The following is a 24,539-nucleotide window of genomic DNA, read 5'->3' as shown; positions in this document are numbered from 1 at the left end:
GCTTTTTCATTTACCTTCCAGCACCTGCAGTCAGTGATGGAGTGCTAGTTGCCACCACTGCAACAATCAGTGCAACGGGGCTCTCCATGAACACATTTGCAAAAAGGGATGTGGGTGGGGAAAGCGCCGTACGAGAATGCTGTCTACATATCACACAAGTCCCACCAAGCTTTAGTTCAGCGCTCCGCCTTCTCTGGTAAATCTATTTTTCTTGAAGTTTATTACCAAGCGCGGGCTGTAGGAATATCTCTTGGCCTTGTGGGCCTTTGTTGATGGCTTCTTGAAGGTCTTAGGCTCGAGACTCTTTGCCGAGATAAACTGTACGACGTAGGCAGGCAGCCCTTCAGCGGCAGCATCCACAACATTTACCAGCTGCATCTACCGATTAAAGCATGGGCAAGGTTGATCTTGTGTTCTGTCTCTCTCTTGCAACAACGTAATATATATTGTACCATTTTCATTGTATAAGATAAAAGTATGGAGCGAAGGGGAGGGGGGGTATTACTCAAAATGTTTTTAAACAAGTAGGTTATTATTCAAGAGGAATCGTGTCCTAGCTCAGCATGCAGTACTGATCATTCTGGCCTATCACGTGCCTGTTTTCAAACTCGATTCTACCGGCATACAAAAACCGTTTCCCAGTCCCCACTGGGCCCAAGGTGCCTCGCCCACCCAGACACCCACCCATCCATTTACAGGACACGTAGCATTGTTAGCATAGAGAGACTCACCCTGCTCACTCTGAAATGACCAAAGGCTCCCCCACCCCACCCCAAACACCTACGAGGAAGATTCTGGGAAAAGTCCTCTTAACTCATCAACGCTTTCACTGTGATAGCTTTTGGTTTCTGAACCCTCCTGAGATCTTTGCGTGACCGCCGCCCTGCTCTCCTACTCCTTTGAAAAGTCTTAACTTGATGTCATTTTTGCAGGTTTGTCTACCCTCAATTAGTCACGTGCATGTACTTTCAGAGGTGTCGGGATATACATAGTGTAGGACTTGACATGGGCATGTTGCAGGCTACGGCACCCTCACAAGCTATTCTGCACTTTCACATTGTTACTCTCGTCATGACTGTTAGCAAATGATGACCAATCTTTGACATTTGTCATCGCTTTGATTGGGCTTTTCCAACTACTTCTCTTGGTTGAGAAATGTCACATTTTTACATTTATCTTAATAGAATATGACCGGCCGAGGACATTAGTTTTGATTTGTTAGTATGAATAGATGCGAGAGCTGGAAAGCATTGTAAATGCATTTGTCTGTGTAAATTCTCAGTTATCCAGGTCATGGCAATCCACATATTTGAAGAGAAGGTAACTGGACTTTTAGAAGAATTTTAGTTGCCTCCTACAACACTTTAAAGACAACTAGACCTTTTTCCTTGTTGAATTGGACTCCCGTTCAACTAGACAAAGTATCGGCTGTTCAACAACACCTTCTGTTCCCTTTTGCTTCTTCTAAATAAATTGCTCAATTGTTAACCTGGATCAATTGAAACATTGACAAAGTCAAGTTGCTTTCTATTAAACTTTGAAAGTAAATTGACGCTTTGGTTGTTCTGGAATTCTGTACAACTTTGAAACAATCAAAAGCAAGTCTAGTTCAATTCCACTAACACATCAACAAGACAGTCCAGTTGCCTTCTATTAGACTTGGAAAATAAATGACTTCTTCTTGGTTATTGTTCGGGACTTCTATTCAACTTTGAAACAATCAAAGTCCAGCTCCATTCAATTCAACTTCAATGGCAAGTCCAAGGCAATTTTCAAATTTGTAAATGGCTCCCATGTTAAAATGTGTTTGGATTCACTTAGCCTCTTTCAGTTCTTGCATATTTCTCATATGGGTTGTGTGTGATGTCAAACTTCATTTTGTTCGGCGTACTGTACTTGCACGTTCTTGTTTATGATCATTTTGTCCCATTTTTTTGCATGGTGGAGAGAGGTGTCGACGAACTGCATGTAACGTAGGATATGTCTATCACCAACTGTTGGTATGTATCGCTACATTAAAAAAAAAAAGACATATATGCAAAGGGTTTGTCGACACTGTACAGTTTGTTCGATGTACACGCATACAACACATTAAATATTTATGTGAGCGAGTGCTGTAATTTTACTATGTAATGTGCAATAGAGTGTGCAGTATATTTTTGGACCTGGGAGAGGTAGCAAATATGTTACTGCGATTATAAAGGAATATTAGGAACACACTGAAAAGAAAAAAATGAGAACATGACTTTTTTCTCTCTAAATTTTACAACTTTATGCTCATAGTGTCTTTCCTTTCAGTGTGACCTAATATTCATTTAAAAAAAAAAAAAAGGGAAAAAAAAATCTGATTGGTCCCCTTTCTCAAGTGTGGCACTTTACGGACAAAAGGGTTAGAAAACACCGCTTAAATAATTATGTAATCACCCTGCCTCTTAGGAACCTGACCTAAGCCCCATTAAACTCATAAATGCTCCCCTGAATGGATGAGGATTCACACCTGTTGAAGATACAAAAGGGGGACCAAATTTATATTTACTTCCATTTTCACTTCAAGTTCAATGGCCACATGTCCCATTACTTTAGTGCATATAGCGCATGTACGTCCCTTCAATTTCTCCCAAGTCAGTGAGAAATATCCACACCTGGAAGTCTGAGTCTTGTTCTTTTAGGGAAAGCTAAAGAAAGAGTCACTATTGAGATGATTTATTTTTTAAAAACAAATATATAATACTATATACCATTGCAAGTATGCCCATTTGGAGTTATGTCATGTTATAAACCAAATTTGTAACCATGTATGTATGTTTAAGATCTTCTTTGCATTGTTTTTCATGCAAGATGTCGTTTCATGCGACGCATTTAATGTTTTATTTAAAAAAAAAACGAAAGAAATAAAAACGCTCAAACAACGCCTACTCTCTGCCTCCATTGGTTCGTTTGTGTTAATTTGTCAACTCGCGTCCAATTTTGTATTTATGTCATAAAGAAACACAAATAGATGTTTATATATCAAAATCCAATTTTACAAATAATACTTTGTAGCCAGTACAATACAAGAAATAAAAACAAGTCCATGTTTTGCTTCTCTAAGGTTTGGTTCTCCATTGTCGCCCTTGGGGTCTCAGTACTCGGCCCCCACCCAGATTTCGCAAGCGTTCCCAGTCCAGCCATCCCAGCACTCGCAGGTGCCGCAGTTGCACAGTCCATTCCCTGCAATGACATAGAAAGAAAAAGCTGTGAATGACAAGGACTTTTTAACAAGGTACCTCTTTTCACACTTTGACACTCTCTGGGAGAATCACTTGGGCTGGCTTTTATGGGTAGTTTGTTGTAGTTGTCATTATTGGGTCAAACAAATCACTATTTTCAGGGTTTTTCAATATTTAAAAATTCACCATATTCTGCAAGTGTGTTCATCCTGATTAGAATTCCAGCTTGGTTTGAGGTGTGACCACCAAAAATTGCTTCAGTTGGGCTCCCTGAAATGTTTTGAAACCCCCTGAAACCAGTTCAGTTTTATGTAGGAAAATTGGCTTTGTATTGTTTTGGACTTTTTTGTGGGTCTGTCATAGATGACCATTGAGAAAATCTCCAAAACCATTGCGTGATAACACAGTCTGCCATTTTGCGTTTACGGGAATTTTGGTCGTTTCCATGAGTTTGTCAAGATGGAGCCTAGATGTTTCAACTGGTGTACCTGTGCAAACAAGGTCATCATGTTTGTCACACTCTCTGTCGTCACACTCGCAATACTCTCCGGACACCCACCAGTCCTTGGTAGAACAGATACACTGGCCACAGTGACAGGAACCTGGATTTTACAAGACCATATTAATAGATACATGACTTACACTCTGTTTCGATTGCAGAATTATAATAAATGATATAAAATATTCAAATTAGTTTTAACATTCATGAGTTACCTTTGCCACTGCACAGAACTCCATCGGCCGTCTCGCACTGCTCCTTGCTTTGTGTGTCAGTTAGGTCACATGACCTGGGGAAGCGGCACTGCTTGCCAAACCAACCCTCCTCGCAGATACAGCGTCCGCACGAGCAGTAACCATGACCTGGTGGCAGAAATTAAAAGGGCCTTTGGTCTATAGGAGACATCACTCTGAATGAGGCAATAAATAGAATTCACAATTTGGCTACAGTTCTCAGTTACTTCTGCAACCCATTAGACCTGGATGACAGGAGAAAATGTTAAAATTGTACTTACCGTACTTTCCGGACTTTAAGGCGCATCTAAAAACCTAAAATTTTCTCAAAACCAACAGTGCGCCTTATAGTCCGGTGCGCCTTATATATGGACCAAATTCCTAAATTTAAACTGGCCCAAAGCATTGTGTCATGAAATCAATCATAAGTGGCCCGCATGAAGACTATGAATCACGAATCAAAAAGACTATGGATCATTATTTTGTGATATTAAAGTAATTTGTTGCGTCTGAAGTTGAAATAAAAAAGATAAAATGGAGAATGATTTGATTTGGATTAAAAATCTGACATGATGCATTAACGGTGCACCTTATAGTCCAGTGCGCCTTTATATAAGGACAACGTTTTAAAATGGGCCATTCATTGAAGGTGCGCCTTATAGTCCGGAAAACACGGTAAGTCATGTTCCGATGGATAATAGATAATCTTGATACTGGGAAGGGCCTTTTCTATTTGTATTATTTCCTAAAGGCAAAATGATTCTAAATGCAACTTAACAACTTAACTTAACAACTTAAGTGGCAGACGCACATGAAAAAAAGTATCTTTACAGCTGCACCAACTTGAACTGTACATGGCACCCCTTTATGTCAGGCTGACATTTTAGAGGCTGATGCTGTGTCTGTGCACACCGTGTGATTTTTCTGAAATTAAAAGCAGCTAGCAGTTTCATTTAGCGGAAATTGCTGGCCACGCATGGCTACTTCAATCAGTCAAGGCACAGAAAAAGAGTCATTGATGGAAGCACCCTCTTCGTTCAAATAGCTCCCGACTTGCATAAAAAAAGATCCAAAGACACCTCCCTTTATTTTCCCCTGGACAAAGACAATTATTTGTGACTTTATTTGTGATTCATAACAGTGTCAATTAATTGCTGGAGTAAATTGTCATGTGGTCACGCCACAATGTTGTGTTTGGGTTCCAAAAAGCCGCACCACTTATGAGTCCAGACAAATCTCTTTCGATTCTTGCTGTTTCTCTGCACTTGATAAGAGTCTCTTTGTAATTTTGTGTGCATGTGCACTCACCCCCGCAAACCTCGCCAGAGAGGTCCTCGCACTGCCGGTCATCGCACTCGCAGTTCTTGCCATGAACTCGACTGTCCCCAGGTGGGTGACAAGTACATTGTCCACACTGACACTGACCTACAAAAAAAACAGACAAAAATGGTGTGTTCGCATCTTTTGTGTCTTAAGTGTGGGTAGCATGTGTCAAAAGCATGTGTTTGCACTTAACACTTGTGTAGCAGAGTTGCAAAGAATAAGTAAAGATGACAGAAAGGTTTTGCAAGGATGAAAAGCTTGGCAAGTTGTGTTGTGGTTGTTGACTTTGGAATGAAATGAAATGGTGGGGAAACGATAAATACATCTGATGAGGAGAAATTTAGCATGTTATTTATTTACTGCTCATAGTGTGTGGTGTACTTGAGAAATTGAGATGACCAACACAGAACGCCTCACATGCAATGAGTTTGATGATTTCGTTTTTGTTTTGAAATTGCATGCTATAAATATTTATCATCTGAAATTCAATGACGAAAGCAAACTGTATTATTTAGCACATTTGTCACAGACGCGTCAAATAATTTAACCAGTGCAAAACATGAAAATAACAGAAAACTCCACCTTCATTTTTGATAAAGAAAAAAAATACAGCCATTTGTCATTCATTTTGGGCTTAGAAATGTCATCAAAAATATTGAAAGCAATAACTTTTAACAACAGTGAGATATTGCAACACATTTTTGTTACAATGCTACTTTCAAAATAAATTAGAAAATCGTTAAACTTTTTATTACAGGATTCTGTTGTGTGTGTGTGTGTCATAATATGAGAGGACTTCCAATTCTATCCAATTCTAGGGAAACCACAACTATGTAGTGGCCCGCAACAAAAATGAATTTGACACCCTGCTATAGACAATAATGCTGCATGATTGGTTGACTTGACATTCAGTAGTTTAGCAGTTGACCAAATGTACCCAATAAAGGAGCAATAGAGCGTGCAATAGGAGACAGCACACTACGTATTTATATTTATGGGAGCACCGCACTTAGCACGCAAGCTCTTTTTAGAAGTGAAATGGAAATGTACATAAGATCATATTATAAAATGTACTCATATTTCTGAAACTTTATTTGCTGCTCAAAGGTTTCCGCCATGGAACTGGGTAAACATTTTTGAGTTGTGCAAGTACATACACGTCCAAACACACATAGACAGAGAACTATAGAGCATGGCACCATCTGTGCAAGAGAGTCAGTTACCCTGGTAACCACTGATGTCATAACACCCTTGCCTTATCGATTATATCCGCCTGTTGAACCATTCACACCTGGAAAGAGAGAGTCTCTGTGTACGTGCGTCAGTGTGTGTGTCTGTGTGTGTCTGTGTGTGTGGGAGTGGTTCCGCTTATCACATTTTGTGAAAAACTCACATAGGCACACGCTTGCCAGGAGACAAATTTGTCTGAGTTTTCATGGCTAACCCTGCAGATGCACACCATTGAAAGTGTTTGAGGGCGTAGCAAATTAAATTTCGCAATTTTGAGAGTGTGGCAGCAGGCTGAGTCACTGGGCAGCATAGTGCACCTTGCAGAGACTGAGTGAAGGAAAAAGTGCGGCATGTTACGGATTCTGAAGACCTTTTCGTCACAGTGCCAATGAAAAGAGGAAGGCCACCTAATAATCAACAATGGATGACATGCAACATTTTCCATTCTCTTTATTTGGAAACTAAAATGTAGTTTGCTCCCACAAAGAGGACACTCCTCTACGGATGGAGGAAAAAACGGCTCTGTCTAGATATACTCGCAATGGAAGCCAACCAAAAGTCCTCCAACCTTCCACCAAAAAGACACCTTCAGGGCATATGAGCCTGGCTCATTGGTGCTATGGTCAAGCTACAGATTTTTCCAGCCTATAAATATGCTTTGATGATACAACCCTTCAGAATTATTTTAAACCAACCCAGGATGTTAGTCGGTGATCATCAGCATTGTTTCAACGTGAGTGTACTAGTCGATAGTGCGCCTTATAGTCCGGTGCGCCTTATATAAGGATAAAGTTTTAAAATGGGCCATTCATTGAAGGTTCGCCATATAGTCCGGTGCGCCTTATAGTCCGGAAAATACGGTCGTACCAACTGGAGACCAGTCAAGTGACAAGTCATCGGAATGACACATACTGTCTTTCCGAGGCGAAGCGGGAAGGGAAATCATATCGAAAATGTCACTCAGAGTCTGCCTTCCAGTTATTAAGCATCGCCTCACAAAATAAACTACAGTGACCCTCTTTAACTTTGACCTTTCTCTGGACGTCAAATGCCAGATACGAGACTGTACCCGTTCATCGTTTTACCATCATTTGGGAAAGGAATCTCAATGATAAAAGCAGGTGGTTCCCAGAGGAAATACCACATGTTGGAAAGAATGTGTCTCAGGGAGAAGAATAAAAAAGCCTTCAAGCGGCTGGTTTACATTTCAGGGTTTTTCTCCGCTCAAGTTGCCATCTGCACCCGCTATTCATGCCTCCTATTCTTTGCTGCCTGACTTCCCTTCACTGAATTTCTTGCAGCTTTTGTAGCTGAAGCCAGTGTGTTTGCAACAAAGTCAGTTCCAAGTTGCTTAATTCTAGTCTCCAGGGCCTGCTTTTAAATCTTCATAATTTAAACAGGTTTAGTTTGAACACTGATGGACTTCAAAAGTAAGGGACACAGGTTATTAATTATTAAACAGATGCCAGCAGCCAATGAGTGAGCAGTGATGACATTTTTAACGAGGCTTCATTGTTCTAGTTTAAAGCTCCATTTTATTGCAGCTTGTGGAGATAATTTAAAGGCACCGCTGGAGGTGTTGGAGTTAATTAAGTCTGCTGTCACATGTTCCTCACTTCTGTTTCATTATGTTCAAGTGGAGGGGTTGACTGGACACATCAAACCAATGTCTGGAAGCAATGGAAGCTTCAGTGGCATGTTGTTGACGTTCACCAAGGGTGACAATCCTAGTTTGGATTAGCACATCTTCACAGATCCACCATCCTGCCATTGAGGTCCCAAGGTTGTTGGTTGCAGGAATTTTGTTCTTCATGTTGCAAAACAATTACAAGTAATGTTATTCTCCATGCCACAACCCATTAGCATGATTTTTAAGCTTTCTTGATAAGGTATCTTTACTAGAATTGAATGCATACAACTTTAATTTTTTGTACAAAAATCCATTTGCACAAATGCCAGTCTAGCACAGCGGTGTCCAAAAGGGTGTCAACTAAAATATTCTTGACCACTAAAGTTCCAAAATCAACATAGCACCATCAGAGGAGTTGTTTCAAGCCATTAGTGTAATTTTCCAGGGTCACAATGACAACAAATTGGAAATCATTTCCTCATTTAGGAAATTATTTAGACTCTATTAAGTATGATTATTATATATTATGACTTCAGCTTGTCTAAAAAAATGATTTAACATCTCCGTGCTTGTAGCTGAAATGTGCTAGATTAAAAAAAAAAAAAATCAATTTGTTAGTGTCTCCTTGTCACGTTTGTCCTGCCACTTGCTTAACCGACTGTCATCAATCAACAGGCCACAAAGGTCCACTGAGAAGATGCAAGCTGCACATCTGCTGCGGTAGCGTGACTTTCCAGCACGTATCCAATTGTAAGTCAGACTTTAGTGGTTTTAGGGGATGCAAGACAACGGGCTTCTGCTGTCCAGCAGGGCTGCTAATGAATCATACAGCGTCATAAATCACACAAATGAACCCACCACCTGTTCACTGTAACTTTGCCGTTGGTATAGCAAACGCCCCAACTTTATTAGTTCAGTTCATTCTGAAGCAGGGGTCATGAACCTTTTGGAAAGTAACAGATTCCTCTCGTGTACCGGGTTAATGTGGTATACACTTCTGATAGAACAAATTTGTTCAAAAAGCTTGAATTATATAACTAAAAGCATAAGTCAACAACACATTTTAATCAGAGTTGTCTTATCATGTTCCCAGATGTATTTTTGGTGCTAATGAAAACATTTTTTTTCACTTTTTGGGTTTTAAGTTAGACCTATAAAAGGTTCTGCAATGCAGATTTTGTATTGTAATTTATTTCTATGTGTAATTCACATTTGAAAAAATAAATCCCACCTGTAGTTGCTGAACCAAATCCTCAATTCTGAAATATTACTAAATATATACTTTATATTACATAATATATTATCATTATATTAATATTATTATTTAAAAAAACAATGTCCCATCACTGGTGAGCTGCTTAAAAAAAATCAAAGCCATCAAGATACTCATGTGGTCCTTTAAGGCTTGTCCATAGGTACAGTGATCCTACTCTGAAGACATCCAATAGAATAGAATATCAATAATGATGGTTGTAATGCCCTGTTTTGATTGACATTGTCAGAGTTGCAATAGTTAATATTCTTTGTTGTGGTTAGCGCTATTGAAAATAGGCACTAGAAATGACCCACTTTTACAGAGGGAGGTGAGTGCTGAGCGCAGGGGGTTACTATGGCAACAGGCGTGCAAGGGTGGAAGGAAGCGGGTGTACCTCGTCCAAAGCAGGGCAGTTTGGATGTTCCCCTGCACTTCTTCAGGCTGCTCTCCAGAGACATGGAGCAGGAGAGTGGATGCTCGCACTTCTTTCCAGCCCAGCCATCCTTGCAGTCACACCTGCCACAGTGACACTGTCCGTGACCTGGAGGAAGGGAGGGGAGCTGCATCAAACACCCCGATACAGTTGCCATGACCTGCTACCAGTAAATTGAAGCTAGTTGTCATTTCTGATGCTCACTTTTGTCACTTTCCCATTATTTATTTATTCATTTTTTAATTAGCCCAATGACGGATCATGTTACCTGAGCAGAAGTCATCGGTGTATCGGTCATAGGTGGAATGGCAGTTTCTCTCGTCACACTCGCAGGTGTTGCCATGAATATCCCCCCAATCACCAGAGGGATCCACATCATAACAGCTGCACTCCCCACAAACACAGGTGCCTAACACACATACACACGTGCACAAAACTTTATTTAATTTGCAGTTCCGATGAGGTTACATTTGTAATTAGAATTGCTGGGGGGATCAACTGAGATGGTTTGCAAAGTCTTCATTTTGTCCTCAGTGATGGGAAATTAATTGCATTGTACTTAATTATTTCTTTTCCTTGAATGTTTTTTTTTGCTTTTACTCCCTAGTTGGTCAATAAAGCTGATTCTGATTCCTGGAGACTGTCTTTGAACGCTTGAGCAAGATATCATCCTTACTGCCCCAACTCAAGTGGTGCTACATTCTTTGCTGACCTCTTGGTGACCTTTGGTGAGTCTTCTTTCCTACCTGCATGTGTTTGGTCTGGTTCTGTCCTCTAAGGGACAGGAATAAATATAATACTTTTTAAAATATTTTAATACAGCAAGTTGTCATGAGTTGGACAGTATGTAGTACAATCACAGCATTGGCTCAGCAGCATCCCGTGGTATGACTGCTTGTCAGAGCATGACTAAGCCCGGGGGAAGTGTGCCAGCTGGTGAGCCCTTAGGCATGTATCTGGCCCTCTGGTTAGGGTTCAACCCCCCACCCCAACTCCCTTCACACCACCATAATGAAAGCCATCTACCTTCATGTCACAGGATAGAGACATGCAACATCCACAGCTCTATTTCCAGCAGTTTGACTATTTGTATTTTTTTTTTCCCTATCATGCACTCAGTCCTCCTATAGAGACAGTTGTGAACGTTGCTGTGTATTAATGCTTGCATTTAGCCCAAAGCGCCACCATTGAGCTGTGAGCAGTTTGACAGCATGCCAGTTAGGGTATTATTAGCGAGGGGGATGGAGGTGCTACTCTACTGTCTCCTGTCAGTCAAGCTTTTCACACAGGGGAGATGAAGGTTACTGTGAAGTATCTAAAGAGAAATTATCAACAAAAAAACATCTACGTCGGTTGATGCAATATAGACTATGTACAATACATTTGCTTATTACTACAAATACCTTTTAATGAATATGTAAATTACAAACAGTGTATGTTATTTATTTTTCTCACCAACAGAGAACCGGACATCCGACTTATTATGAGGTGATTCCTTATATTTTCCTACCCTGTAGAACTGCACGGAAGTCAGGGACATCAGATCATTCTTTAATTTCCCACACGTACAGACACTAGTTTAAAGTGAAGTTGAAATGCTCAGTAGATCTTTTTGTTTTATTCTTCACTGTAAACATTAGTTCTACACATGCCACGTATTCTCTACGGGTGAAGTCTACAAACACATCAGTCATTTGACACTGAGTAATGTTGCCAGTACAGTGAAATAAATCAAGCCACTATTTAGACTTTGGCATTTATTTATTGAAAAGGATGACATATATGGCAATAAATTGGGGTCAGGAGTCAATTCCAGCATAGGCCTCTATGTGAAGAAATATTTTTCTGAAGTGTAATTGCGTTTGAAGTCCATCCATCCTTGTAGATGACTTCCCACACACCAAATTGAGCCCATATTCTTCCGAGAGACCCTCCCGCCTTCCACAATAATCGCACTTATCCTCCCCCAAGTAACCTCCAAATGGTCCGGGTTGACATCATCTTGCTTCCCTGATGACCTTTTTGACAAACCCCATTATCCCCAATCCCCCCCAATATATCCTTACTTTTTACACCTCACCTTCCCAAGCTCTCCCACAAGGACTCACCAATCTTCTGACTGACCTGTCCCAAATAACTATCCTGACCCTCATCCTCCCCGATACATCACTCTACACGCCACTGTTTTTGCTGTTGCAAAAATCTTTGAATTTTAAAAATTTCTTTGGGAGATTGTTGGAATAAACAAGACTAAACTAGCTGTTTACAAAATAAAGGATGGGGGTTATAGGGGTGTTAAGTATACTGTTGAATTTTTCATTTGTCAGACTAAAAGGTTTCATAGTTGTGTGGGACCCTGAATGAATTTTAATACTTTAATTCCCCAACTTCGCTAAAAAAATTCAAATCATTTTCTAGAGCTTTGCAATCCAAGCAGCCTGTCTGATTTCCTCTTTCCTCTTCATCCATTTTACACAAAATGCTTTATGCAACCATAGAAAGTTTCAAACTTTGTTCAACATGAACCTAAAATCCAAAACCTCCAGTCACCGGCTCGTTGCTTTTAGTGCTTGTAAATTCTGTCTGGCCTTTGCCCTCTGTCTCTACTGCTACATCATGAAGGCCTTCCACTCCGTGAACACAGACAGTGTTGTGTCGCTTGTTAAATTAGGCAGAAATAGGAGATCTGCAAAGGGGCTCTGTCTAAAAACACAGTTCAGTCGTGCTCTATAACTAATTGTATAAAGAAAGAAAAAAGGTCTGTTGGAAATGTAGAGGATCATGAGCAATGGTAGAATTTTCAACTTATTACTTACTTAACTTACAAATGTGTATATATATATATATATATATATATATATATATATACACTTATTTTTTTGCTATTTGTTAGAGTATATATGGTGCCTGTTAGCATTAATTATTCATTATTTCCTTAATTTTATTCTGTCGTACATACTGTACAGTGACATTCTAGTAACATTTTATAGGCTGAATAAATTATTGAAAAAGAAATCCCAATCACTAGAGTTGCCCTGTGGCTTCAAAGCGCAAGAACAGACCTCGGTTGTTGCAGATTTTGCCGTCTGGAGATGAGCATCTGCGTTTGCTCTCCCATGGGCTGATGTCACACTGGAATTCACATTTGTCTCCATGCCAACCAGCAGCACAGTAACAGTTTCCACAGTAACACTGGCCGTGGCCTGGAAGCACAGTGCATCATGCAACAATCTGATGAGGTCACTCATATTGAGGATATTGACACTCTGGCAATATTCATCAAAACATGAGATGATTTTTTAAAAATCTTTAAATAACGTTGCTGTCAGAATACAATATTATATTTCTCCACGTGGAAATTTTGGCACATACCTCCACACACTTCACCAGTCTCCTCATCCAGACACTCGCTGTCGTCACACTCGCAGAAGGTTCCCGTCACCAGGCTTTTGTTGTCTTCATTTTTACACATGCAGCTACCGCAGTTGCAAGTCCCTTTACAAAAAAAAAAGTTTCAGTAATGTTAATGCCACGAGAAGAGTAAGGGAGAAAATTCAAACAGACACCATATTATGTTTCCAACACCCAATTGTGACCATAAACTATGGAGACTGTGTGCCTAGTCTTGTTGGATGTAACTGTAGTGTCCAATACGGTGGACCACAATATTCTGCTAGCTCCAGGTTAATATCCCTTGTGGCACTCTAAAGTGGTTGAGATCATATTTTCCTTGCAGAACTTTTTGTGTTAGCCCAAGTTGTTTCGAGTCCCGCTCTGTCCCTCTGTTGCATGGTGTTCCACAGGGGTCTATTTTGGGGCCCTTGCTGTTTTTATTGTATTTACTGTCCCTCGGTTCCATCCTACAAAGACATCGGATTTCCTTCCATTGCTATGCAGATGACAGGCAGATCCATGTACTGCAAATGGGCAAAAAGAATGTCTTCTCCTTAAGACAGCTCATGTCCTGCCGAGAGGATATCAAATATTTCCATTGAATTTCTTTACTTCCATTCTGAGCTTTTTCAATTATCCCCAAATAGTGTCAATTATCTAATATGTATTGCTTTAACTTTCATATTAAGTCTTACTAAATTGTTACCAAGACATTTGAACCATTTGATAATAAATAATGAATAATCAATATCCCATTGTGACTGCAATTACAAATATTTTTTTGTTTGGTGAGTCACTTTAAGATAAACACAGGCATCAATTGATGCTTTAACTCTGCCACCTCATTCTTAATATTAATTTGAATAATGAATAATTTATCACTAAATGCAACACTGTACCTCTGTTGGAGCATACCACCCCTTGAGGGTTTCTGCACTGCTCCTTGCTCTTCTTTGCAGAAAGCTTACACTCCTCTTGGAATTGGCAGGCCTCCCCAAACCAGCCCTCGTCACACTCGCACTTCCCGCAGTCGCAATATCCGTGATCTGAAGGGAAATGGCACACACTGCATGCTGTTTATTATGCCAAAATGCTGTGGTTAAAAATGAACCGCAAAGCCCAGGATATAAGGAGGGGTGTTGTTGTGGGTTTGCAGGAGGAGGTCGAGGTGCCTCCTTAAGTAACACATTAATAGCATGTAAATGTTATTAACTCTGACAAGAGAGGACCATATTGAGTTATTATTTTGCCAATTGCTGTTAGTTAATGTACTGGAGTGGCGAAAACGTTCACCACAATAGTTTCGACCACTCCGCTACAAAAATGGTTAGGTCCAATGTGCAAATTCCTAACGTTTTACGTCAGTTTCAGTGAACTCGAGAACTAGACTTGTCACAACAAAAGCTTCCTCACCAGGCCAGAATGCAAATGGTGGCATCCAGTGTTTTATTCCTTGTTTCATATATTGTTCTCTATAAACAAAGAAAGTATCCTACCTATATTACACAAACACATTTCACTTTTGTTAGAGAAACAAATGTCTCTTGCCATTCCAGTCACCATTGAACTGCTCCTGACTTCCTCGGAATGCAAATGGTGCAGTCATTTCTAATGTCATTCTCCATGAAAAAGAAAAAAGCCTGATAACTATCAAATGGAAAAACAAACAAATTTGGTTCAACACAATTATTTTCATTTTCTTTCAAAAGGAATTTATTCTCTCAAATCATGATGGAACCATTCCGCCCACCCCAGAATGCAAACAGTCTGTATCTCATATCCTGTGTCGTTTTCCATGAACCAAGAAATAGCCTACAAAACAACTCAAAGTCATTGCATCGTTTTATTTTTGCTAGCCAAAATCATTTTTTATTTTTGGCAGTCGAATCACGAGGGAATGGTTCTTCTTGTCCAAGAATGCAAATTGTGCAGTCGTGTTTCTACTCCGAACATCATTCGGCATGAAGCAGAAAAGAGCCTGACAACTATCTAATAGACAAAGTACAAGAATAAAAGGTACAATAGTTTTAAGCTTTTCTAAGAATTCATTTTCTCTATTAGCCATCATGACTGAAGCATTTTGCTTTTGGTTTCTAATTTAATTCTTAGTAGCTGGCTCTTTCACCGCTACAGTATGACCCTAAGGTGGACAAGCAGTACAAAAAATGATTGATTGGCGAAACTCATTATCGTTTTTCGATTGTCAAATCACCAAGGGACTGTTTCCCCACCCCAGTATGCAAATAGTCCATCCATCAATTCCTATTTTACAACATTTGTCAGGACCAATAAATTGGCAGACATGCATACATAACACTAAAACGCATCACTGTAGACATTTTCTTTGCCATTTGAGTCATAATCTTTCAACCAAGACTGCAAATGATAGTCTAGTACGAAATTTATCTCTGCAGTGCTGGAGTACCAATCAAATCATAAATCTGCCCAAGAATGCAAGCTGTGGTTCCAAACATCTCTTCCAAACATCCAGCTGTCATTTTCCAAAAACTAGACAGTGGTTTGTTAATTAAAAAACACAAATCTTGATGTTTCCACTTGAGTCATTATCAAACCTCTAGTTTCTCCCAATTATGTGCCTTAAAGAAAATAAAACCTAGAAAACAACCCAAGGTCATCAAAGATGATTTTGATCAAAATACCATATTTTGACTAATTTGGAAAGAACATTATTCTGACCAAAAAAAAAAATCATTTGACTCGGCTCCCCTTTCAATACTACAATATGAAGATGCTAAATTTGAAATGATCATTGACATTTGAATTGTAAGTGCTGATTCTGGCAAGGCCGCTGCAACATAGCTCATGCGGCCACCACTCAAAATGGCAGAATCGAAATAATGCTCTATTTACAATTGGCGACAAGAGGGCCCCTGTTCGTCACACTCAATCATCCTCCCGATTCATTCATCATGTAAATGCAGTGTCCTTCTCAAGGGCTGTCCATCAATCATTAGCAGACTTGTCCTCCATCCATCCTCATTATCGCTGCGTACACCTTTGAGAATTTGACAAATGAAAGTAGATCTATCTATCTATCGCAGGAATGGGTAGCTTAAATGATGGAAGGGGCCACAATAAGTGTGACTGGGGGGGGCCCATACGACCAGACACTTCTTAATCATATGTATGATAAATGTTTTTCTCTATATACACAAAATACATGCATATATGCAAAAACATGCTTTTAAAGTCTTATCACCTGCTTTAATACATTTCTCAGATCAGAACTGAATGTATTCATGTTTTGAATGAATCTATTTATTTATGTTTGTCCATCTGTTTTATGTCGGCAGTGTTGTATAATTGTCTGTGATAAACGGGAGGGTGACAACCACTTTATCTGCTTGAAAGTTTGTTTGTGGAAACGTTCGTGTCTTGTTCACACTTGACCCTTCCTCGTAATTCACTCTGAACTCAGAACATTGAATAATACTGATGTAATGCGTGCAATAGTTTGTTACATTCAACAGATTATTGGATTTCCCTTATGCGGTTAAAATGACTTATTGTAAATAACTACATAGTCAATTATACTGGATTGGTATTAATTGACTGATATTAATCAAATGGAATTCCTTATTCATTTATTTTAATTTCTAAATTATCTTTCAAATTCATCTATTATTAAACACAGGTGAAATATTTATAAAAGGAGGAGCCGCGTAGCCCTGTACCACCCTTGCATACTAAACACATGGCCACTTTGTCAGAGCAGATATTCTTGAAACTCGACTTGATATTGATATTGATATAACAGACGAGTAAAAACTGGTAAACTATTTAAAAAAAAAAGTAATGACACACGAATTTGATGTACAATTTGTCTTCGCGGGCCACATAAAATACTGTGGCGGGCCGTATCTGGCCCCCGGGCCTTGAGTTTGACTCCTGTGCTCTACAACTAACTTTCTAAAAAGTATTGTCCTCCTACGTCCAAATAACTGCTGTGAAAAAATTAGTGGCGGTCTAATCATTTTGCATAATACAGTACTGTGGATATTACATATCCACTTAATTTGCTCAATTGCACTTTTCCGTGACTAATTATCGCTCTCCTTGTGGGTGTTCGAGGGTGAGAGGAAGTCATCTCATGTTGACAGACCACAAAGAAAAAAATCAACACTCAAACACTCATATTTGTAAGTGCCATCCTGAAAAAGAAACACTCTCCTTTTGGCTTATTATGTTTCAAAACATACAGGATGTTCTGCCACTTGTCTCAGCCGCAGAAAGTGTTAGTGGCGTACCGTGGACTGTCAAGAATTGACTGGCGTTTTTCCTCCCAACAGCCCACATTGGACTCATTAGGTGACTCACTGCACAGCGAATGGCTCGCTTACAGTGTCTCAAGTAAAAACATATGAATGTAAAATATGTATTTGAAGTAAAAGAACAACTAATGTTCCAGCTCCAAATAATGGAAAACAATAAGCCTGACAACTACTATAACAGTACACAGAGGACATGGTAGTGGTACTGGTTGAAAGTAAGGTTTGATCCATATTTAGTTTTTTACACTTACCGTGTTTTCTGGACTATAAGGCGCACCGGATTATAAGGCGCACTATAAGGTGCACTGTCGGCTTTTGAGAAAATTTTTGGTTTTTAGGTGCGCCTTATAGTCCGGAAAACACGGTAAGTCCAGGAACCTTTTATGGAATCTTTTACTTCCAGGCAATACAAGAGAGCTGGAACTTTACCCTCGGACTAAAAACTATTGGAGGATCTGCTGGGGGCTAAGTTTTTCAGAAGTCCAAGGACCTAAGCAGGGGAGTCAGCAGTGTGTATCTGACTAGAACATTTTAACTGCAGGATTTGTAAACTGCTAAAAGGAAATGCAGCTCGATATGTTCGGTGCTGCTAATCCCACCCTAAAAGTTCCTAGACCTCTTTGTACTTACCCCCTACCTCCTTTGCAGGATATTTTGGCCCTGATAAATTACCCAATAGTTCTCAGGGCCTAAACTCACTCTCATGTAAAGTTCCCGGAGTTGAAACTGCAAGTGACTTAGTCTATGGACCACACTTTGAGAAAGATGAGTGATGATGGCAAATTATTCCATCTGGCATCGTACTTCCAAAACCCAATTGCAGTTACGTAATTGCTGTACTACATTTGGAGGCATTTGATGTGTACTGCTGTTGACACAATGCCCCTTGGATGGGATGCTCGCTTGCTCTTGGCAGTAAAGCCTGAAATCCCCGAGGCTCCAGCCAGAAAAAGTACAGAGGTTGCAACAATAAGGATAGTTTTGGATCGGAGAGCAGTTGGGCTCAGCCTTTAAAGTTCTACTGTAGCTCAACCAAGTGTGAGGCCAGGGTTATGTTTTGATTGCATTGAGTTAGCAACAATGATGCTAAAATACCTAAACTATTTTTATGAAACCTTTGACTCTTGGGGCATATAGGCCATGGAAGAACCATTTTTCTGTTCATATAAACACAGCAGAGGAAAATACACTCCTCAGCATGGTGAGTCAAAGTTGGAGAGAGTGGAACAGACTTCACGTGGCTATTCAGTGAGGAGGGAGGGAGAGATTTTTTTTTTTAAAGCCAGTGCCACGTTGAGCCTGAACACCACAAGTTATTCAAAAAAGATGTGAAATAATCCCCAGTTGCTCTGATTTCTTCTCTTGTTATTGTGATGGATTTGTAAACAATTTCCGTATGGCAGGACATTATGGAAATTCCGTGACTTGCAAAAAATCTGCTCAAATCATAAAGAGATGAACATTAAGAGAGGGAATAGAAAAAAACATGGATAGAATATGATAGGACATTTCCGCACATTTGGTGAGCAGATGTTGGTCAAGGGTACCATAATGTTGCTCTGCTCAATGTTAATCCTGACATTTGCTGAAATGAGGTACACTTTAAATTTTCATTTTAATTAACAAGTGCTGTACAAAGCACAGTGGATGTTTGGGGCAACAGGCCGTTTTCATGCAATCAGTAAATTATGTAATACTGTATTGGAATGTATCACACTAAATTAGGGAACACACCCTAGCACAGCTTTAAAATCCTACGTGTACTCACTGATATTGTCTGCACTCAGACTTTTCTGTCTTTCACACTATGTTTACCATATTTCTTTTCCCCTCAGATCAAATGAAAACACCTACAAACTTCATGTCCTGACAGCATTGGTGAAAAGGAACATTTCCAAAAGGTAAGCTCCCATTAAAAAAAAAAAAAGAAACAAAATACACACACGTGCATAAATAATAATAATGATAATAATAATAATAATAATAATAATAATGCATTTCGTTCTATAAAACATATTTTTTTCTTTGTTGTGAATAAAATGCCAGAGACCCTAGTATTTATTTATTTCTCTCATCTTCCCTAGTATTCCCTCATCTTCGTTAAATGGAACATGGATATTTCTGCATGTGAATGAATGCCATACAGTATACATCCTTATAATACCTCCTCCACCTCCGCTTTTACAGAACAACAACAAAAAAAAACACCCTCAAGCACTGAAACCAAAAGAGGCAGGACATTATGGAGTTGCAACTGAAAGCTATAAAAGGAACAAAAGCCCTGCCTTTGAAGGTACAATCCTCTCGACATCCTCAAGAAAATAACTAATCTTGAAGAGTTTGCAATATCGGCAAATTGAAAATCTTCAACGTTAAAGAGCCACTTGCCAAACTGAAGGGCAACAGAGATAAGGTGAGAAATAGGCAACCAGTTTTAGACAACAAGCAAAGAGCTTGGCTCTGCTCTGTTCAGCTTTGATAATATTTCTATTCCACTTGTACATGGTACTGTGGGTGCGCTATTTCCCGATCCTTTACATGTCAGTGTGTTTTGGTGCGTTACTGTGCGTCAAGGTGTGAAACACCATCCCTCCTCAGATGCCAAGCAGTGCAGCGGTGAGTGAAAGCCCATTATCGGGGGCCGAAAAGTCGGGCCTCATTGTTCCAGACTGCTGAACCGTAATGAGCTTCTCGCGGCAGCCGTGTTGTCTGGCCAAATAAATCACTCCCAAAGTCATCACGTGCAACCACCGCCTATTCATATCTCTATTACTGTTGACCTGCTCCCCTACGTAACTGCACCTTTTTGACTATTCAACCCTGACATCTGGATGTAGGTAACTACCTGTAGTATAATAAACATACAGGCCTTATACAACTAAATACAATGCAAGCTCAATAATTTATTCTTTCAGAAATCTTAGTAAAAGGTAAGTTTGCACCATCTGTGCAATCGTGCATGCATCAATTTTCGATACCACTTATTCTGTTCAGGGTCGTGCACAGTTGGAGCCTCACCCAGCTGACTTGGGCTCCTAGTCAGTTGCAGAACACAAAGACAGACACCCACTCATGCCAAATAAATTTACGAATGCTTCATATTATATACAGTATAGACTACACAACAATTAACTAGTTTTCAAATCTGGGACAAGTAAAAAAATGTTCAAATATTTTAAAAAGATGAATGGTAAAAAAATGCTAGCAATATCTCCATTTTTTATAAAAGTGAAGACAATGTGCAATTTTAGTACTGACATAAAATTATGTGGCGGGCCGTGTTTGGCCCCCGGGCCTTGAGTTTGACACCCGGAACGTATGATGTCACAAAAGCACAATTGTGCAATGTTTACATCACGTTACAATTAGTAATGATTGCAATGTGAGCAGCCCATGACAATTATGTGGTCACACTTGACTCTTATAGAATGAATTTATGTTTTCACATTACTCGTTGAGATGTTTGTATCCTTCCTTGCGGCCCAGTGGAAGACTGGTTCAGACATTGACCCAACAGTGTGGAGATTGTGGGTCCGAGTCTGGCCCCCGGCCTTCCTGTGCAGCCTTTAAATTCTCCTTGTACTTCAGTTTCTTCCCATATTCCCAAATTATTCATGGTAGGTACATTTAAAACTCTAAATCGTCCATAAGTGTGTATGGTTGTCTATTTCTGCTCTGTGATTGGCTCATGACCAGTTGAGGGTTTAGTCTTCCTTTCGCCTAGACTGCTAGAATAAGCTCCAGCACGCCCACGACCCTAGTGAGGATAAGCAGCTTGGAAAATGAATGATTTGGTTCCGTTCTATTCTTTCAGAGTGAGAATGGTAGTCTGTCTCACCTATTTCTAACCCGTTGTGGCTATAGCTACAATTCAATAAGTAGCCAGCTAAGTGAAAACAACACAAACAAACATCATTTTTCACATTTGTTAGAGCAACCTATTTTCTAATTTTGCAACATGACTCATGACAGAGCTGTTCCACCTTCCACAGAATCCTAAAAAGTACAAAGCGATCAACAAACTGCAAAAGAAAAACTGCAACCTTCAAAATTTTGAGCCACCAGATATACTTTTCTGATTTTTTATTTTTTTTATTTTAACTGAGCCACAACCAGAAACAACATGGCCTGTTAATGTCAAGGTGAATCATTTTTTTCCCCTCAAAAACAAACCCAAAAATATTGCTCATCCCTGAGGTAACGGAAAAGCCGCTTATGTTGTATCAGAAATGCAGAAATTATTTTGGGATATCTTTTGACACCTTGAGTGCTTGTGCTGCATATGTCATGACATCCGCTTTGTGTACGCACCATTACAATTTTTTTCATTGTGTGTGGCACAGACCCAGTCATGGCACTCGCAGCGAGGCCCATAGAATTTCTCTGGATCTGACGCCTGGCACACGCACACACCGCAGTCGCACTTGCCCCTCCCGCTGCAGATGTTGCCATCGGGTGTCCGGCAGCGACGCAGGGAAGACTCAGAGGAGAGTCGACACACGCCGGCCACCTGGCTAATAAAAGAAACAGAGAAGAGCAAGGGTTATCTTCCAAAAGACAAAAGTAAGTCAGCTGCACTACCAAAAAAAAAAAAAAAAAACTATGCATTTTCTATTGAACACGATTTGCACAAGTCGGTTATGTGAAGGCTACCAACAACCAAAGATGAAGGTCTGCACATAAGATCTAGAAAAAAATCATGTGGACAACTGCATTACCAGGAATTGAGGTTATGAGAATTGAACGCACACCAGATACACAAGTATCTGAACCACTATACTAATAGTAACCCAGGGTTGGGGTCATTTATCTCACATCAGCTACACAAATGTCCGACACTCTGCTGCCAATGAACAGGGGTTGAGGTAATGGAATCTATTCCATGCCATTTGCGTGAATGTCAACAAGAGTATGATTGAAGTCATCTGTCCTACACCAGCTGCGTAATTCAGGTCTTCCACATCAAACTCACACAAGCATGGCTTTGCAGAACTTCGTATAGTATGACAGAAAAGGTTGCAGCTACATTAAAAGAATACAGTTCTCCGAATTGTTTCGTTAAGATGCCGAATTAAGATTCTGGGCATACTATTCCTTAACTGATGAATTAATACGATTTTCTTTTCAGGTTGCTCACTTTTGGATGTCACATGCATCCAAGATTGTAATTAAAATTCTTTGTTCTCCTTTAGTTGCCAAGACTACACCAACATCACTTTTGTTTTAGCAGTGCAAGACCTTCATTAATGAATGACTCACACCCACTGCAGCTCTTATATTGTTATAGTTCTTTGGAAAAAGAAATGGAGAAACCAATTGAAAGCTGTGGCTGCTTCTCGTGGGTAATGTGTGGGGGTTTACCAATTAATGCAATAGTAATGGACAAAACAATGATGATGCAAATTGTAACAAAATTTTCATTCAGCAGGGAAGTTGCCACAACATTGCGGTGGTGCACTGATTAGCACGTATGCCTCACAGTTCAGAGGTGCAGGGTTCAATCCCAGCTCTGGCCTTCCTGTGTGGAGTTTGTGTGTTCTCCCCATGCCTGCATGGGTTTCCTGGGGTGCTCTGATTTCCTCCCACATTCCAAAAACATGCAAGGTAGGCCCATTGACCACTCCGAATTGTCCCTAGGTGTGATTGTGAGCATGATTGGTTGTTATATGTGCCCTGCAATTGGGTGCACCTTGCCTACTGCCCAAAGACTGATGTGATTGGCTCCAGCAATCCTGCAACCCTCGTGAGTATAAGTGGTTCAAATGAGTGAATGAATGAATTATCCTACGTCAATGTTTGAAAACAAACACTTCTAAGAGATCGAATGAACTGTAATCAAATGTACAGTACTGGATTAGAAAAAGACAGTTTGAGACACTATATTGTTATGCACAGTTCGAACATTTATTCCTGTGATTCTTTCTCTGCCAATCAAAAGAATCACCAAAGCCAATCACAGAATTATACTGTACTGGAAAGTTCATTCATTCTGATGAAATTGCACGATTGCTTAATGAAGTGTCCATCAGTGTTTATTTAATTAATATTACAAACAGTTATGTTAAATATTATGAAAATTGCGTTTATGAATGGTGGTAGCATGCACATGGTTAAGTTTGCTTGTGGATGCAAAGTGATTGTATAAATAAATATAGATGTTAACCTAAGCTATAGATATGATTACTATGTAAGTATTCTGAATTTTTTTACTCAAATAATTGTAATAAAATGAAACAAAATACTATTCAACAAGTATAATGATTTCATTGAATTATTTTTTTGTTATTACAATTAACCATTTAAACTAATTCATGATAATCCAACTTGACAGTATATATTCATATAAATTTAGTATGCATCTCAAATGATCTGAGATGTTTTTGAAGGGCTGTCTTCAGCTTGAATTAAAAAAAAAAAAAAAACTTAGACAAAGACACATTCAAAAGTCAGACTCCAGAGTTGACAACACACCAAAAAGTTAAAGTGCAAGCAGAATCGCCAACTTTTCTGCACTGCATGTTGCATTATCTATGTCAGCATATTCGGCACCTCCTTTCCCGCAGCACCCTCAACTCACCCCAAAATAAACACGAAAAACATATTTTTACATGTGGAGTATGAAGTTATGCAGAAACTCACCTCACAGACTGTAACAATGTGTCCTCCACGCTAGAGAGCAGAATTAGAATCAGCGGCACTAGCGCAGGCTGCACCCAAACTTCAGTGTGCATGTTTAGATCCCACAGTTAACCTGAAGTTAAAGTAGCTTGAAGGAATTTTCCCACTCTCCCTTTGCTGACAGTTGCAGGAAGAAGAAGAAGAAAAAAAGAGGGGAGAGAAAACGAATGGTGGAGAGAAAAAGCAGCAGGCTGGCCTGATTTCTTCTCTTACAAGTGCCTTTCATTAGTTGTGACTCTCAGGCGCAGCAGTTCTGGCCCAGAGTTCTACGGGGGAAAACTGCCAAACTGAAACGTTCTCCCAACAGTTTAAGAATGTAATGAAAAGCAGACTGTTATTATTTTTTTGGTTTCACTTTTTCCCC

At 39.7% G+C, this 24,539-nt stretch overlaps 3 protein-coding genes across 7 annotated transcripts in view; 2 read left to right on the top strand and 1 right to left on the bottom strand.

The window, feature by feature from the left end:
* The window catches only part of fgf14 (fibroblast growth factor 14), a 59,627-nt gene extending 56,712 nt beyond the window's left edge, over nucleotides 1-2,915 (top strand). For all 4 annotated transcript variants that reach the window (XM_088382591.1, XM_088382595.1, XM_088382590.1 and 1 more), the window contains exon 6: nucleotides 22-2,915. In XM_088382591.1, coding sequence (XP_088238717.1) covers nucleotides 22-200 — 179 coding nt within the window. In that variant the 3' untranslated portion in view covers nucleotides 201-2,915. The remainder of the gene's footprint in view (nucleotides 1-21) is intronic.
* Nucleotides 2,688-24,484, bottom strand: itgbl1 (integrin, beta-like 1). The gene is made up of 11 exons (XM_088382588.1): nucleotides 24,137-24,484; nucleotides 21,809-22,011; nucleotides 14,105-14,251; nucleotides 13,185-13,307; nucleotides 12,875-13,015; nucleotides 10,081-10,221; nucleotides 9,774-9,920; nucleotides 5,250-5,366; nucleotides 3,924-4,070; nucleotides 3,698-3,811; nucleotides 2,688-3,210 (listed from the first exon to the last, which is right to left on the bottom strand). Exons 1-11 carry the CDS (start codon nucleotides 24,226-24,228, stop codon nucleotides 3,122-3,124), a joined length of 1,461 nt encoding a protein of 486 aa, XP_088238714.1. The 5' UTR covers nucleotides 24,229-24,484; the 3' UTR covers nucleotides 2,688-3,121.
* Nucleotides 20,870-24,539, top strand: part of nalcn (sodium leak channel, non-selective) — a 47,049-nt gene continuing 43,379 nt past the window's right edge. For both annotated transcript variants that reach the window (XM_088382585.1, XM_088382582.1), the window contains exons 1-2: nucleotides 20,870-21,114; nucleotides 21,841-23,101. The gene's annotated coding sequence lies outside the window, so the exon portion shown is untranslated. The remainder of the gene's footprint in view (nucleotides 21,115-21,840; nucleotides 23,102-24,539) is intronic.

Source organism: Syngnathus floridae, chromosome 8 (genome assembly GCF_059516105.1).
Source record: "Syngnathus floridae isolate MCC-2025c chromosome 8, RoL_Sflo_1.0, whole genome shotgun sequence".
NCBI lineage: Eukaryota > Metazoa > Chordata > Actinopteri > Syngnathiformes > Syngnathidae > Syngnathus > Syngnathus floridae.
This window is presented reverse-complemented; position numbering and strand designations above follow the sequence as displayed.

Coding starts and splice junctions, on each gene's coding strand:
- itgbl1 (XM_088382588.1), bottom strand. CDS start 24,228: ATGCACACTGAAGTTTGGGTGCAGCCTGCGCTAGTGCCGCTGATTCTA. Junction 13,308..14,104: donor GGTGGTATGCTCCAACAGAG/GTACAGTGTTGC, acceptor TTTTTTGTAAAG/GGACTTGCAACTGCGGTAGC. Junction 3,812..3,923: donor AGTTCTGTGCAGTGGCAAAG/GTAACTCATGAA, acceptor TGTAAAATCCAG/GTTCCTGTCACTGTGGCCAG.